We start from the raw sequence: 15000 nt of genomic DNA, 5'->3' as shown, positions 1-15000 counted from the left end.
TTATTTCATTTCTAATGTGTTTTCTACTTTCATATAATTATTAGCAATGAAATTAGAAATACAATGTTGATAGGTATTATGCTTAATTTTGTGTAAATTTTTTGCTTTGGCAAATTGAATAACATACAATTTTTTTTTTATATATTTTGTACAGATTGTTATTTAATTTCATCTGATAGCAATTGTGATTTCCCAGAATTTTTTTTATTTTTAATTAGTAGAAATAGTTCCTCTGTAAACAGATGAAGCAATATAGTGGTGGAGAGACAGTTGTATGATTTAAGTCCAAAATTAGGATTGCAATTTGTGGTATTTTGTTTATCAGAAAACGATGCATGCACCAAGAAATTTCACTTAATTTCTCGCAGAAGATATAGGAATGTTTTTCATCAACAAGTTCTTCAACAACCATGACTTCAACAATTTTGGTGGCAGTTGGTTATATTTTACTTGTTTCAGTCATTGGAGTGTGGCCATGCTGGGGTACCACCTTGAAGGGTTTAATTCAACAGACTAACCTCAGCACTTATTTTTAAGCCAGATACTTATTCTATTAGTCTCTTTTGCTGATCCTCTAAATTATGGGGACATAAACAAACTGACACTAGTTGCCGAGTGGAAGTGGGGAACAAACATGCACATAACATGACAGGCTTTTTTCAGTTTCTAAATCTACAGAGCTGATGAAATTCATTCACAAGGTTTTAGTCAGACCCCACCCACCATATTCGCTGGACATTACCCCATCTGATTATCATTTATTCTGCAGTCTTCGAAATCATTTGGATGGAGAAAATATGAATTCTGTAGATGGGGTCAGAACAGTACTGCAGGAGATATAAACATCATAGACGCAATGCTGTGGGGGCAGGATCTCAAATTACTTTCTGAACAGATTGTGTCCAAAACAAACAGGCAACCAACCTAACATACATAAATACATACACACACATACTATAGATAAAGCTGAATTTATGGTGTTTGTGGCAGAATGCAACTTCTGAATTCACATGCTACAAATGATAATGATAAGTGGAACAATGAAAATCTGTAAGATGATACATAAAAGAAGATGCTTTCCTTTGCAACTATGCAACCAAGCAAGCAGATGATAAAAATTAACTCCAAATTAAAAAGAAAAAAAGAACATACAAAGATACATGCATATTTGCACACCCACACATATAAGTGTGTGTGTGCGTATGAGTGTTTGCATATATATATACATACACACACATATATATATATATGCATGCATGTATGTATGTATGTATGTATATATATATATATATACACACACATGTGTCTGTGTGCTGATGTGTTTGAAGAGAGAGTAAGAAAGAAAGAGAGAGAGAGAGAGAGAGAAAAATAAGACAATTTTATAGTGATTTGCAGTTTTCTTCAAGTGTTATGTTTAATTTAGAAAAATAACAGAATATTCTTCAGGGTGAGTGGTTGACAGAAAGTAACTATTATCATCATTTGCTAATGAGAAAAGAATTCCCTTTGCATAGAAATGGAAGTTGATTGCGTAAATTATGCATTCAAAATGTGTTTTCTATTTTTTTTTTGAAAAAATGTGTAAAAAGAAAGCTTCTATGAACTTGAACACATGTTTAACTCTTTTGGTGACAATTAGTCTGGCACTTTTGTAGTCAGATGATATAAGATATCTCACTTTAAATTGTCCATACCAAAATCTTATGTAAGAATGTTTTAGTTTTATCGGCTATCTTTTACTTATTTCAATCGTTCGACAGCAGTGAATGCTGGGCATCGATTTGAAGGGTTTAGTGGAACAAACTGCCCTAGAACTTTGGCTTTTTTTTTTTTTAATTTTCTAAAGTCTTGTACTTACTCCATTGACCCCTTTCGTTGAACTCTTAAATTACAGGGACGTAAACAAACCAACACTGGTTGTCTGGTGGCGGGAAAAACACATGCACACACACACACTTTTATGCAGTTTGTGTCGATGAAATTCACTCACAATATATTTGTTGACCCAAGGCTATTGTAGAAAACACATGCTCAAAGTGCCACTCGTGGGGGTAGAGTCTATAGGCATCTCCTCCGTAGGGTGTTATCAGAAATAACTGTTATTACACTTTCTGACTAGATTCCCAAGCATGACCAACCGAGACTATGGGTATTATCCAACCATCTAATTCTTGGTCTACTCTACTCTTAAGACTCCGGCCAATTGGCTCAGCTTGTAGAATGTCTTTCCTGTGACATTTTAACAGCCTCACAGACTATTAACCAAAAACAAAAAAAATCATGCAAACTCAAGAAGATAGCAGCTGTTGATGACTACAACACAAAACTACTGGAGGAGGAGCAGCAGCAGAAATAGGAGAAGGAATAGGAGCAGAACCTATGAATTTGTAAAATTAATGAGTCATCATTTTTCTCAATACAAATGTACCACCACCTCCATCACAGGTTCTTGTGCACTTATAATTTACCCCCACCCAAACACCACCACCACCAGGTAGTAAAAATGGTTCCCCACCCATGACATATAAGATCCCTCCTCAATTGCTTGTTAATTATTAGTTTTCATAGGAAATTATTTCACATAAAGTTTAGTGCAAAATAGCACTGTTGCTAACCTCTACTGCACTTCAACGCTTTAAAACTGAAATTTCATTGTAAGTAGGCAAGTGGTGTGTGTGTGTGTGTGTGAATGTATGTGTGAGAGTGGTGTGTGTGTGTGGGAGAGAGAATAGAGAGAGAGAGATAGACAGACAGACAAAGAGTGCAATCAAAAGAATTTTTTTATATAAAAGACCAGAATTTCAAATTTTCTTTAATGAAGGACATTCATTCATTGCTGTGTGATAAAAAATAAAAAAAAGTATCAAATAAAAATTAATCTTTTTTTTTTTGAAATGACAGACAGATTAAATTCATTTAATTTACAAAAAAAAAATAAATAATAAATATGAATAAAAAAAAATTTAAAAAAAAGGACAATTTTTCAGCAAAAATATGGCAGCCTCATCAAACAAGAGCTGTTTTGCCAAGTACTTGTTAAATTTCTTTTCTGAATTATTGGATTTGAAAAAATTCTGGTATTTAAATATGAAGATACTAATAATAATGATGACGATAATAATAATAAAAATAAAAATGATTTCTTTTTTTGTCTGCCACAGGGACATCAGATGAGGGGGACATTACAAAGACAACATTTTGTGTATGTGTGTGGTGGGGAGTTACATAGAAGATGAGGGGAAAGGAAGAGGAAAGGGTGAAATAAGATATAGGTATATATGGCTGTGTCGTAAGAAGTTTGCTTCCCAACCACATGGCTCTGGGTTCAGTCCTATGGTGTAGCACCTTAAGCAAGTGTCTTCTACTATAACTTTGGGTTGACCAAAGCCTTGTGAGTGGATTTAGTAGACAGAAACTGAAAGAAGCCTGTTGTGTGTGTGTGTGTATACACACACACACACAATTTATATATATATACAGGGTGCGATAGGTAAATTGTTGCCATTTTATACTTTTAATTTTGTGCATACACATTGTTTGATTTTGATTTTGTCAACTACACAGTATGGTAGGATCAGCTGGGCACTATCTGTGAGAAAAACAGCACCATGATGCAATTCACTCTGCCAGAAATTTGGTACAACATGCTGCTGAAGCTCCAATACGAACATTTCAGAGAATCTGGGTGTCAATCTGAGAGCATGCAATCAAATTTAGGGGGAGAGTGTAAGTCCTTTACATATCAACATCTGTGATAAACTGGTACTTATTGATAAATCATTTGTGAAAGCCTGTAGGCCAATATCTGCAATCATGGTGATGTAAGTGTGATGATATTTTCCTCTTGCATCACCATGAAGTGGGCTCCACAGGACTGTATGTACATATAAAGCTATGTATATTTAGATATTATCCAAAAGCCTTGTTTTTGCTTTTTATGATTGTAGTATGTGATTGTGGTTGGGGGTAAGGAGATCTTGCTGCTATTTCTAACAAGTTATAGTAGAAGCTCTTTTATTGATTTGATATGGAGAATATATGAGTAAAGGGTAAAAAAACAAAAATCTTTAAAAATTCCGTTCTAATTTTTTCTATTGAATCACTATTATCATTATTGTAGTAGTAGTTGCTGTTGGTATTGTTGTTATTGTTGGCAAAAATTATAGAACAAAATCTGTTCATAAATTGAATGTAAAAAATTTACATTTTAAAGTCCAAATGTTTGAAAAAATGTTTTCTTTTATTTTGTTTATTCTTTTCTTTTTTGAAAAGATCAAAAGTTCCAGAATCAAAAAAAAAAAATGTTTAGAAAACTCTCTTTTTTGAAGAAATAGTAGTAGCTGTAGCAGTGGTGGTGGTGGTGGTAGTAGTCGTTGGAATTGTAGTAGTAGCAAATTAAAAATTCTCCACAATGGAAATGTTTATTGCAATAGAAATAGTTATGAAGAATATTTAAATGGAAAAAAATTAGTAAAAAAAAAAAAAAAAAGATTTATAGGACAACTAACTGATTAGGAAGAGAATTAGTTTTGATGAGGTGCCACTAAATGAGGACAAATGTGAATACAAGTGGACAAGTGTTGGAAATGGGGTTCCTCCAAAGGATCTCTGGACTAACGTTATTCAACAAGATGCATAGCTTGGAGATAAGGAAGTCTCTCCATGCTGAGCTGTGACTTCTTCACATTCACAGGTCTCAGCTCTGCTACTATGAACATGTGATTAGTAAGTCGGAAGAAAGAATCACATGACAGATTCTTCAAGCTGAGCCAACCAGCTAGAGACGAAAAGATAGTCCAAGAATGAGATGGTTGGATGATATCCATAGTCTCAGTTGGTCGTGCTTGGGAATCCAGCCAGAAAGTGTAATGATGGATGCTTATGATAGGACCCCATGAAGGAAGTGCCTAAGGATTCTACCCCAACAACTGACAGGAGACCTAGTGATAGAACAAGAATGAGATGGCTGGATGATGTTCATAGTCTTAGTTGGTCATTCTTGGGAATCCATCTGGAAAGTATAATGGCCATTGCTTCTGATAGGACCCTACGGAGGAGTGCCTGAGGACTCTATCTCTGTGACTCTATCAAGAAAAGTGGGCAGAGAAGATGGATGGATAGGAGCTCTTAGTTAGAATAAGCCATTATATTTGGCATTCACTGATCTGGAGAAGGCTCTAGATTAGGTTCCACACTCTGTAGTTTGGTGGTTTGCTTAGAAAACTAGGTGTGGATAGATGTCTTGTGAAAGCTGTGCAAGTAACATACAAGGAATTAGTCATAAATGTGAGAGTTATTCATGAGTTCAGTGAAGTGTTTAGTAAAATGAAAGGTTTTGCACAAGAGCACAACAGATCACCTGGTCTGGGAATTGAAACCAGAATCTTGCAATCATAAGAGCAACACTGTAACCACTAGGCCACACACCTTCACTAATGATACAATTATTGAGGGTTAATGTAATATCAACTACACTTTAGAATGCAGTACTCCATCATGGCCACACTGCAATAACTAAACTCATGAAAGAATACAAGAACTAAAAAGAAAAATCAGAATGAAAACTTACCAAAAAAAACCCCCCTCAAAATACAAAAAAGAAGGTAAGTGGGGGAGGGGAACAAACCAAAAGAAAAACCAGAAACTAACTCTGGAATTCGACAACACAGAGAAAATATATTTATTTTTAGCTGTTCATATTTTTTTCTATGACATAAGGGACTTAGCCATTACATGGCAGCCAGCCTCAAGGGTGGATAGATGAGATAAAATTTTTTCTGCTTTCTTTTTTTTTTTTGTGTGTGTGTGTGTGTGTATCCCCCTCAGTATCTTTCATTTTACTATATCGAGTCTACAGAATAAATAAAATAGAAGAAAAAAAACAACGAAAAAAATGGAAAAAGAAAATTAAAAAAAAAAAAACGAAAAGAAGGTTAGCCTGCTGTGAAATAGTAAAAAAAATAAATAAATAAATAATAGAAAAAAAGCTGTGTGTATGTGTGTGTGTGTGTGCAGACAGTAAATTTTAACAGGATGAAGCTTGATTTGATCAATAAAATAAGAAGATTCAGAGAAATACGGCTAGAAATTCTTCTTAAAGTAATGCTAAAGTAATAGACAAGTGTGAGCAGTGGAAATAATGTTGAAGATGTAGAAATGAGGAGTTTGTCTATTTGTCTATGTAAGCAATGGTATGGGTTTATGATATCAGATTTAGTGTGGTTTGTTACTTGTTTCTCTCTTTCACCAGTAAGTATTACTTTAAGAATGAAACAGTGATAAAAATCATAATAATAAAAGTAATAGCAATGATGATGAAGATAATAATAATAGTAATAATGATAATAATAATAGTTATAATGATAATGATAAAAATAATAGAAATGATAATGATAATAATAAAAAAAGTAATATTGATAATAATAATAATGATGAAAGTAGTAATAGCAATAACAATGATATGGATGATGATAATAATAATAATAGTAATAATGGTAATGATAATAATAGTAATAATAATAAGGATAATGATAATAGTAATAATAAAGATGAAGATGATGTTGACAGAGTTGGTATTGTTTGGTAAGTATTAAATGAAATGGAAAAGATTAGCAAGCTTTAACCTTTCAGTAATTCAACTGAAATTACGTCCTGTTTCTATTAATTAATAAATCTTTCTTTATGAGATAATTTGCCATAATGCACAATACTGCAACAGTAATAACAACAACAGCAATGATATTAAGAAAAGCTGTAACATGATTGAGGATGACAAGACAACACCCATAAAAGTAGGGCTATTGGCATCGAAACTGGCAACTCCATAGAGCATGCTGAACAAGAAGAGTGTTGCTTCTATTTGGATACCCTGGAGGATAAAGAAATAAAACCTGTCAGAGGGTGAATGAAATCAGGAGTCAACAGCCATTGAAGTAGTATTTCTTTATTGTTGTTGCTGGCACACTGGACAAAATGCTTAGCAGCCTTTCTTCCAGTTCTTTAGGTTCTGAGTTCAAATACTGTTGAAGTCAACTTTGCCTTTTTACCCGTTCATTGGGAAAATAAAGAACCAGTTAAGTACTGGGTTGATGTAATTGATTTCCCCAGCATCCTCAAAATTGCTGGCCTTGTGCCAAGATTAGAAAGAATTATTGTTTCTGGAGTTGCCATTGTTATTAACCTATCTAACCATTATAAACTGTATGACCAGCACAGGATGGTAACAATAACGATAAGATTCTCAACACCATAAACTATTGAGACTACCTTTGGTAGGGTTAGACCTACCACAAAGGGAATAGGGTCTCTTTAGTCTTGGCGGGCAGCCCCTAGAAGTGGTGTCTTAATAGAGACACTTATGGCTGTAACACTTTAATGTCACAATCCTCTTTATAAGTGTAATATCAGATAAAAAGAATTATCACAATAGTAATAATGAGCTGGGTCCTCAAGTAAAGGTCTCCTGCATCGCAAATATCTCACTTTGCAACAAGAAGGACCTGGTTGTTATAAAAATACTGCCGCAAGAATTAAGAGATGGTGGTCTCCAAGTTGTAACAGAATTATTATGAATTGTTATAATAGGAGTGAATTTGCCAAAATAGCATACAAGAAAAAGATGCATGAAAAATGGATAGAAAAAGACATGTTTACTACAACAGAACAAAGACTTGTACACCAGAGAAATCTAATCATGAAAGGACAATGGATATCCCAGCTGGAGGTGGAAGACATCTTCGAAATAGTGAAAAGCTGAAGAACATGGTTAAATAGAAAAAAAAAATTGACCAATAAATAGGAAAAAGACCAATAAATGGTCAGGAGAGAAATAATCTTTTCTTCTCTAGGGAAAAGGTCTGGAATTTTTGTAGGGAAGGGTTTAGTTGATTACATCATCCCTAGTGCTCTACTGCTACTTATTTTATTAAAGATGAAAGGTGAAGTTGACCTCAACAGAATTTGAACTCAGAATGTTTGGCTGGAAGAAATGCCACAAAGCATTTTGCCTGGTGTGCTAATTATTCTGCTAGCTCGTTGCATTCAGGAGAGAAATAACAGCCAGGTTTAAAACACAGTTTACTTCATGGAAGGAGAAAAATAATACATAGGATGGAAGGAGCTTATTTCAAAATTTAAATAAGACATAGATTAGTGAAAGAATGAGATTACTAGCTTTGAGAAGAATCAATGACTAAATAAAGTAATAAAGAGGCTAGAGGATAATGTTGCAGGAAGATCAGGTAATGGAATCAGCTGTAAGCAAACCTGAAGAGAGATGGACTCTGCCAAGACTCATCCAAGAGACACAAGCTGTCGTAGCAACACCTCTACAAATTTTAGGCCTCGTGCCTACATTAGAAAGGATTGTTATTTCAGTGGCAAGTTGGCAGAATCATTAATTAGTGCATAGGACAAAATATGTGGTGGAATTTCTTCTAGTTCCTTACATTTCGAGTTCAAAGGCAGCCGAGGATGACTTTGCCTGTCGTTCTTTTGGGGTTGATACATACACCTGTAGACTTTTAGGCTGAAGGTTTTGAGACCCCGGAGAACACAAAGTTTCTGGTCTAATCATCAGTTGGCAGATGTCTTAGGATTAATAAATATTGCCATGGATTATAAGGGAAGGATAGGGGAGAGAGATGAAGAGAGAAAGGGGACAGAGGAGAGGAAGAGGAAAGAGGGGGAGAGTGAAATGCAAGAAAATTACTTTCTCCTTGTTTTGTCAAGAACTCCTTTCTTTTTTGTACCTCACTTTCTCCTCTCACATGCAGTGACAGATACACAAGAATACACAGCCTCTCCCTCTATCACATGTCTCTCTCTCACCTGCACACACACACACACACACACGCACACACAAAGACATCCTTTCTCTCCTTCACACACACACACGCACATAAAGGTATCCTCCCTCTCCTTCACACACACAGACATCTCTCTCCTTCACACACATACCCACTCCTAGACAGATACTCTCTATCACATGCAATTATATATACTCACATATACAGACACACATGGCCATTTACAGTCTGTCTGCCTGCCACCTGTCTTGCTCTCTCTCTCTCTCTCTCTCTCTCTCTCTCACACACACACACAGAGGCACAGGCCACACACACACACACACACAGAGGCACAGGTCACACACACACACACACAGAGGTTCATTCAGAGACAAATACTCTATCATACACAAAGTGACACATACTCACTCTCACATATACAAACAAACTCATATGAACACTTACTTTCACAGACACACATACACACACTTACAGACAGATACTCTCTTCTCTCTCTCTCTCTCTCTCTCTCTCTCTCTCTCTCTCTCTCTCTCTCTCTCTCTCTCACACACACATACACAAATTCTATCACATGAAATTACATATACTCACTTTCACATATACAGTCACATAGCCATTTACTTTGTGTGTCTGTCTCTCTCTCTCTCTCTCCCATACACACATAAAGACACTTTCACAGACTGACACTCTAACACACAGAGTAACATATACTCACTTTCACATATACAGACGCACTCATATAAACCCTTACTTTCACAGACACACATACACACACTCACAGACAGATAAACTCTTCTCACTCTCTCTCACACACACACATACATACATAACACTATACAATGTATTAAACAACATTTGAAGTCTGTGAATTCTGTGAACAATGTTGATTGATTCCATCATTAATTAAGTCAGTATGCTGTAAACATGTCAATTTGGAGGAAACATTAGAAAGTATAATTTTAGTTAAAATAACTAAATCAAATAATTAGTATTATAATGCAATATAATGTCGTACAATGCATTGTATACTGTAAGGTGTGTGTGTGGTCTTTTTTTTTATCATCTCTAACTAAGTACATTATATTACAGCGTAAATTATATTACATTACAGTACTAATTATTTGATTAGTTATTTTAATTATACAATCATGTGAAGTTAGTTAGAGTGAACAATTGAAAAACTAATTTATTCTTTAAACATTCTGAGTTTTCTATGCTAATCAGTGAACTTGTATAAATTACTTGGTGATTGTAACCTCTTCTTGTTATTTTGTAAAAATAGTGAGGTTTATGGTTCATTGAGGGTGGTCATGGTATGATCATAGTATGCTGTCTCTTAGAGTTATCCCCTGGTCTTGCTGAAATAATCAAAAGAAGTCAAGGGCTGAAACACTTGCCTGAGATGGCAGTGAGGATTCTTCTCTGAAGACCTTCTGCTGTTCAGCGCTTTTGAGACTTTCTTACCACCACTTGTGCTAACCCCAGTATTTGATCTTTAAAAGGGGAGAGGTTGGTCAAAAAAAAAAAAAACCAAACTTGCTATCTTTAACTTGTTTTTCATGCCTATCATTACTGAAATGGGGTTCCTCTGGAGGGTGTCTGGAGTAACAACATTACAGGACAGGGTGCATAACTTGGAGATCAGGGAACCTCTCCAGGCTGAACCACTAGTTCTTCCCATTGAGAAGTCATTACTCTGGCACCACAGATATGTGATTAGAATGTCACAGGAAAGGATTATAAGACAGATTCTTCAAACTGAGCCAACCAGCAGGAGACCTAAGAGTAAATCAAGAATAAGACCATTGGATAATATCCATAGTCTCATTTGGTCATGCTTGAGAATTCAGCTGGAAAGTGTAATGATAGTTGTTTCTGGTAGGAGCTATGATGGACTCAAGTCTTTACCATGACTGACTAACTAAGTGTATATAAGTGGACAATTTTCCATATAGGAAACTGTTCATACAAACTGAAATTCCAGCAGGGATGATCTCTTTGTCATAGATTATAATACAGTAAATTCAATACTGTAATACCATAACTTCCATTCTTGGATTTTCTATACATATGATATATATATATATATATATATATATATATATATATATATACAACCAATCCAAACATGAACAAGTAAGAAAAAACACGAAAAAACAACAATGCGATATATATATATATATATATATATATATATATATATGTATATATATATACTGAATAATATATAAATTACTGGTTTGATACATATAATATTTTCTACAGTACTATATAACAAATACACACACACACACACACACACACACACATGCATTAATATTTACCACTTTAAGTTTAGAAAAAGTTTTAAAGATGACTTGAATTTTGAATGCAATGACTACAAGGATACATCTGAAGTTTATAATTTCATTATGTGGCAATTATAAATCATTAAAAGTAGAAAAGTTTAAGTTTGTTAGAAGAAGAAAAACAAAAACAACGAACAAATAAACAAATATAAAAACATTTAAGAGTGAGAGCAGAAAAATGAAAATAATAATAAAGCTGTATTGAAATCTGCATCTCTTCCTTTGCTGTTGAAAATTCTTCACTGCTGAAAATTCAAATGATGGACAATACAATATATATATATATATATATATATATATATATATATATATATATATATATATATATAGAGGGAGAGAGAGAGAGAGAGAGAGAGAGAGAGGGAAATGGAAGGATAAAATAATCAATAGTTGAAGGAAGTAGTTGAAGTGTGTCTACGCAATTCTAATTTTAAGAAGGGGAGAAAGTCATTGATATTAATATGAAATGAGTTCAAGCTTGCTGATAAAGATTTTGTTTTCAAAATGTTTTGAATTTTCCAAAAGAACATTTGGAATTTAAGGCAAATTTTTTTTCTTACTTTAGTAGTCAAGGGAAGGATTCTGTCTACATTGTCTAGTTTAGATTTCCTGAGTGCTCCAGAATGAAGACGTGATTCCAAGAGACCTAGTGCGGTCTTATGGCATTAGCATACTAGGCAGTTGTCCATGAGCCTCACTGGCCTAGGGACCCAATTCTGGTACTGATTTGCCCAGAGGTGTATAACACCGTTAAGAAGGCTCTGATGAGATCTGATCCAACATTTCTACAATAATAGAATCCTTACTCAATCTATTTAAGTGGGAGAGGTCACCTTAATTTTGAAGCTTATGCTTAAATATAAATTTTAAGTAGAGAAAGAATAAAGTGTGTTATTAAAAATTTAAAAAAAATAATGGACAAAACTGAAAGAAAGAAAATATGGTATTAGCGTGAGTAGGTGCAGTGTTAGTGAACAATTTTAGACTAATAATTTTGGTGATTTTGTTAATTAATTAGTAGCTAGTAGTTAGTATTGTGCATAGAATATTTGTATAGTATATGATGAAAACATTTGAATCAATTCCCATCTTAACTAGCCTCAAAAGATGGAGAAACAATGTTAATAACAGATCCAGCCTTACCTGGACCTGGATTCTGGTGGCTGTCGTCATATTGGATGGACGTCATTGGTTGGGAGCCTACTTCACTTAGACAAGGAGACGACAGCCCAGTTTGACTGAAGAAGCTATTCAAAGAAGATGCTAAGTCAGCAAACTGCTCAGGACTTAAAGACCAGTTATTCATATCAGCTAGACGGATGTTTTCAACAAGACCTGTAAAAACAACAAGGAAGACTGGGATGCTGCATTGAATTCTAACTAATATCATTTTCATGTTTACTTTGTTAGGGTGATCAAAGTAAAAAGACATAATGTTGAACAAGCAACTTGTAATTTATAAAAGAAAAAAATATATATAAATATATAGGCACAGGCATGGCTGTGCGGTTAAGAAGTTCACTTTGCAACCAGGTGGATTTTAGTTCAGTCCTACTGTCTAACCAATGCCAGCATGGAAAACAGACGTTAAACGATGATGAAGATGATGATGAAATGACTTAATTTCCCACCATGTCAGAATACGATCTAGGAACTCTGAAAAGATGTAACTAGATAATGTAAGTAAACTAGTATGGCGCCCTCTATTAATCTATCATTCCACACCTTCAGCATTCCTCCAATCACTGAGGTATTAATAATTTCCTATTGGCAAAAACTGAATTGAATAGCAGTTCAATATTATATTATTGATATATCTTATTTAAGATTTCATTTATTATTATCATTTTTTTAATTCAATTTAATAACAAATGTTATAATAAATTTGGATGTTTTTGTTTTTTCTTTTAAGTTTAGTTTCATATTAAGCCAATATTTTATTTACAACACATACAGAATTACGATTTTTCCCTTCTTTCTCCTCGTCTTCAGCCTCCTTTACACCTCCTCCTCATTTTTTTTCCCCTCTTCAATATTTGAAATGTTTAACAGTCATGCAGTAATGAGTTTTACTGGATCTGGCTGACTACTTCAGACCATCCCAATTTTACTGTACAATATAAATTATACACATGTAATTTATACTACACACACATATTATATTATTATAATATATATAGATGTTACAGAGTGACTTAAAGGTTGAGAGTTCCATGTATTGGCACACACACACACACACACACACACACACACACACATATATATAAAGACATCGTGTAATATGTGCAGTGTCTCGTTGTTACATAAGCAGATTTACAGTAAGCTTAAGATCAATATACAATGGTTTAACATTGCACTGATTGCTATATTGACTGGTTGATTGATTGAAAGTATTTTGAGTCCCTGTTAGCCTGATATACATTGGAGCCCCTCCAAGCTATTTGCCAGGAACATTTAGATCCCCCACTACTTGAAATATGCATATAGGAACAAGTGTGGCTGTGTGGTAAGAAGCTTGCTTCTCAAGTACATGATTCTGGGTTCAGTCCCACTGTGTGGCACCTTGAGCAAATGTCTTCTACTATAGCCTCAGGCTGATCTGACCAAAGCCTTGTTAGTAGATTTGGTAGTCAGAAACTGAAAGAAACCCATCATATATATATATATATATATATATATATATATATATATATATGTATATATATATATATATATATATGTATATATGCGCGTGTGTGTGTGTGTGTGTGTGTGTCTTTATGTTTGTGTTTGTCCCCCCACCATTGCTTGACAACTGATGTTGGTGTTTATACCTCCCTATAATTTAGTGGTTTGGCAAAAGAGACCAATAGAATAAGTACTAGGTTTACAAAGAATAAGTCCTGGGGTTGTATAAATGTGTATATGTATATGTATACATGTATATCTATCTATCTATCTCTCTCTCTCTATATATATATATACACACACACACACACATATATGCACATAAATACATACACATATTCTTCCTTCTCCTCTCTTTGTGTGTTTGAATCTACCAACTTTCTGCTCTTTCACTCGCATCTTTACTTTAGCTCCCACTCTTAGTCTTACCCAGCTTTGCATTACTTAGAATACTTTGCATTACTTTTTCTCAATTTGCCTCATTTTCTCTTTTCATTGATTCCTCTATGTCCACTCCCCCTCTCTCTCTTTCTCTCTCTATCTATCTTTCTCCTTTCACCATTATCAACACCACTAGCATGACAAAAACAACCAACTGTATGTTTCTCATTCTATTTGTGTTACTTCCCTTAGAATTACTGAAAAGATAGGAATGGACTACTGTTTTAATATACAGATAAATTATTTCATGTGTGTGTGTGTGTGTGTGTGTGTGTGTGTGTGTGTGTGTGTGTGTGTGTGTATGAATCTATGTATGAAATAAATTTTACTGCACACTTGATAAGATATTGATGATTTTAGAATATGTGTAGCCACAAGAAAAAACGTTTATATATATATATATATATATATATATACATACACACACACACACAGATGTGTGTGCGTGTGTGTGTATTAAAAAAATAAAAATTAATATTTTTTATATCAGAAAATAGAAAAATGAATATATCATAAAATAAAATAAAAGCATAATTATATGTCCGTAGTCACCATTTAGTAATTAGATTTTTCTGATAAATTATATTTCTTAATACAATAAATCCTATAACAATAAACTATATATATATATTTTTTTTCTTCTTTTAGTTCTTATTTTAAATTACTTTGGAGAAGATACAATAAAATTTTTTTTAAAATAAAGAAGAATAAGCAAAAGGTACACACACACACATACA

At 33.9% G+C, this 15000-nt stretch overlaps 1 protein-coding gene across 10 annotated transcripts in view; it reads right to left on the bottom strand.

Annotated features, from left to right (window-relative positions):
* The window catches only part of LOC106874983 (forkhead box protein J2), a 446415-nt gene that overhangs the window by 76169 nt on the left and 355246 nt on the right, over positions 1-15000 (bottom strand). For 7 of the 10 annotated variants that reach the window (XM_089342755.1, XM_089342756.1, XM_089342750.1 and 4 more), the window contains exon 8: positions 12299-12490. The exons of the other annotated variants lie outside the window; for them this stretch is intronic. In XM_089342755.1, coding sequence (XP_089198881.1) covers positions 12299-12490 — 192 coding nt within the window. The remainder of the gene's footprint in view (positions 1-12298; positions 12491-15000) is intronic. 10 annotated transcript variants of the gene reach the window in all.

This window comes from Octopus bimaculoides, chromosome 26 (genome assembly GCF_046866305.1).
Source record: "Octopus bimaculoides isolate indiv1 chromosome 26, ASM4686630v1, whole genome shotgun sequence".
Lineage (NCBI taxonomy): Eukaryota > Metazoa > Mollusca > Cephalopoda > Octopoda > Octopodidae > Octopus > Octopus bimaculoides.
This window is presented reverse-complemented; position numbering and strand designations above follow the sequence as displayed.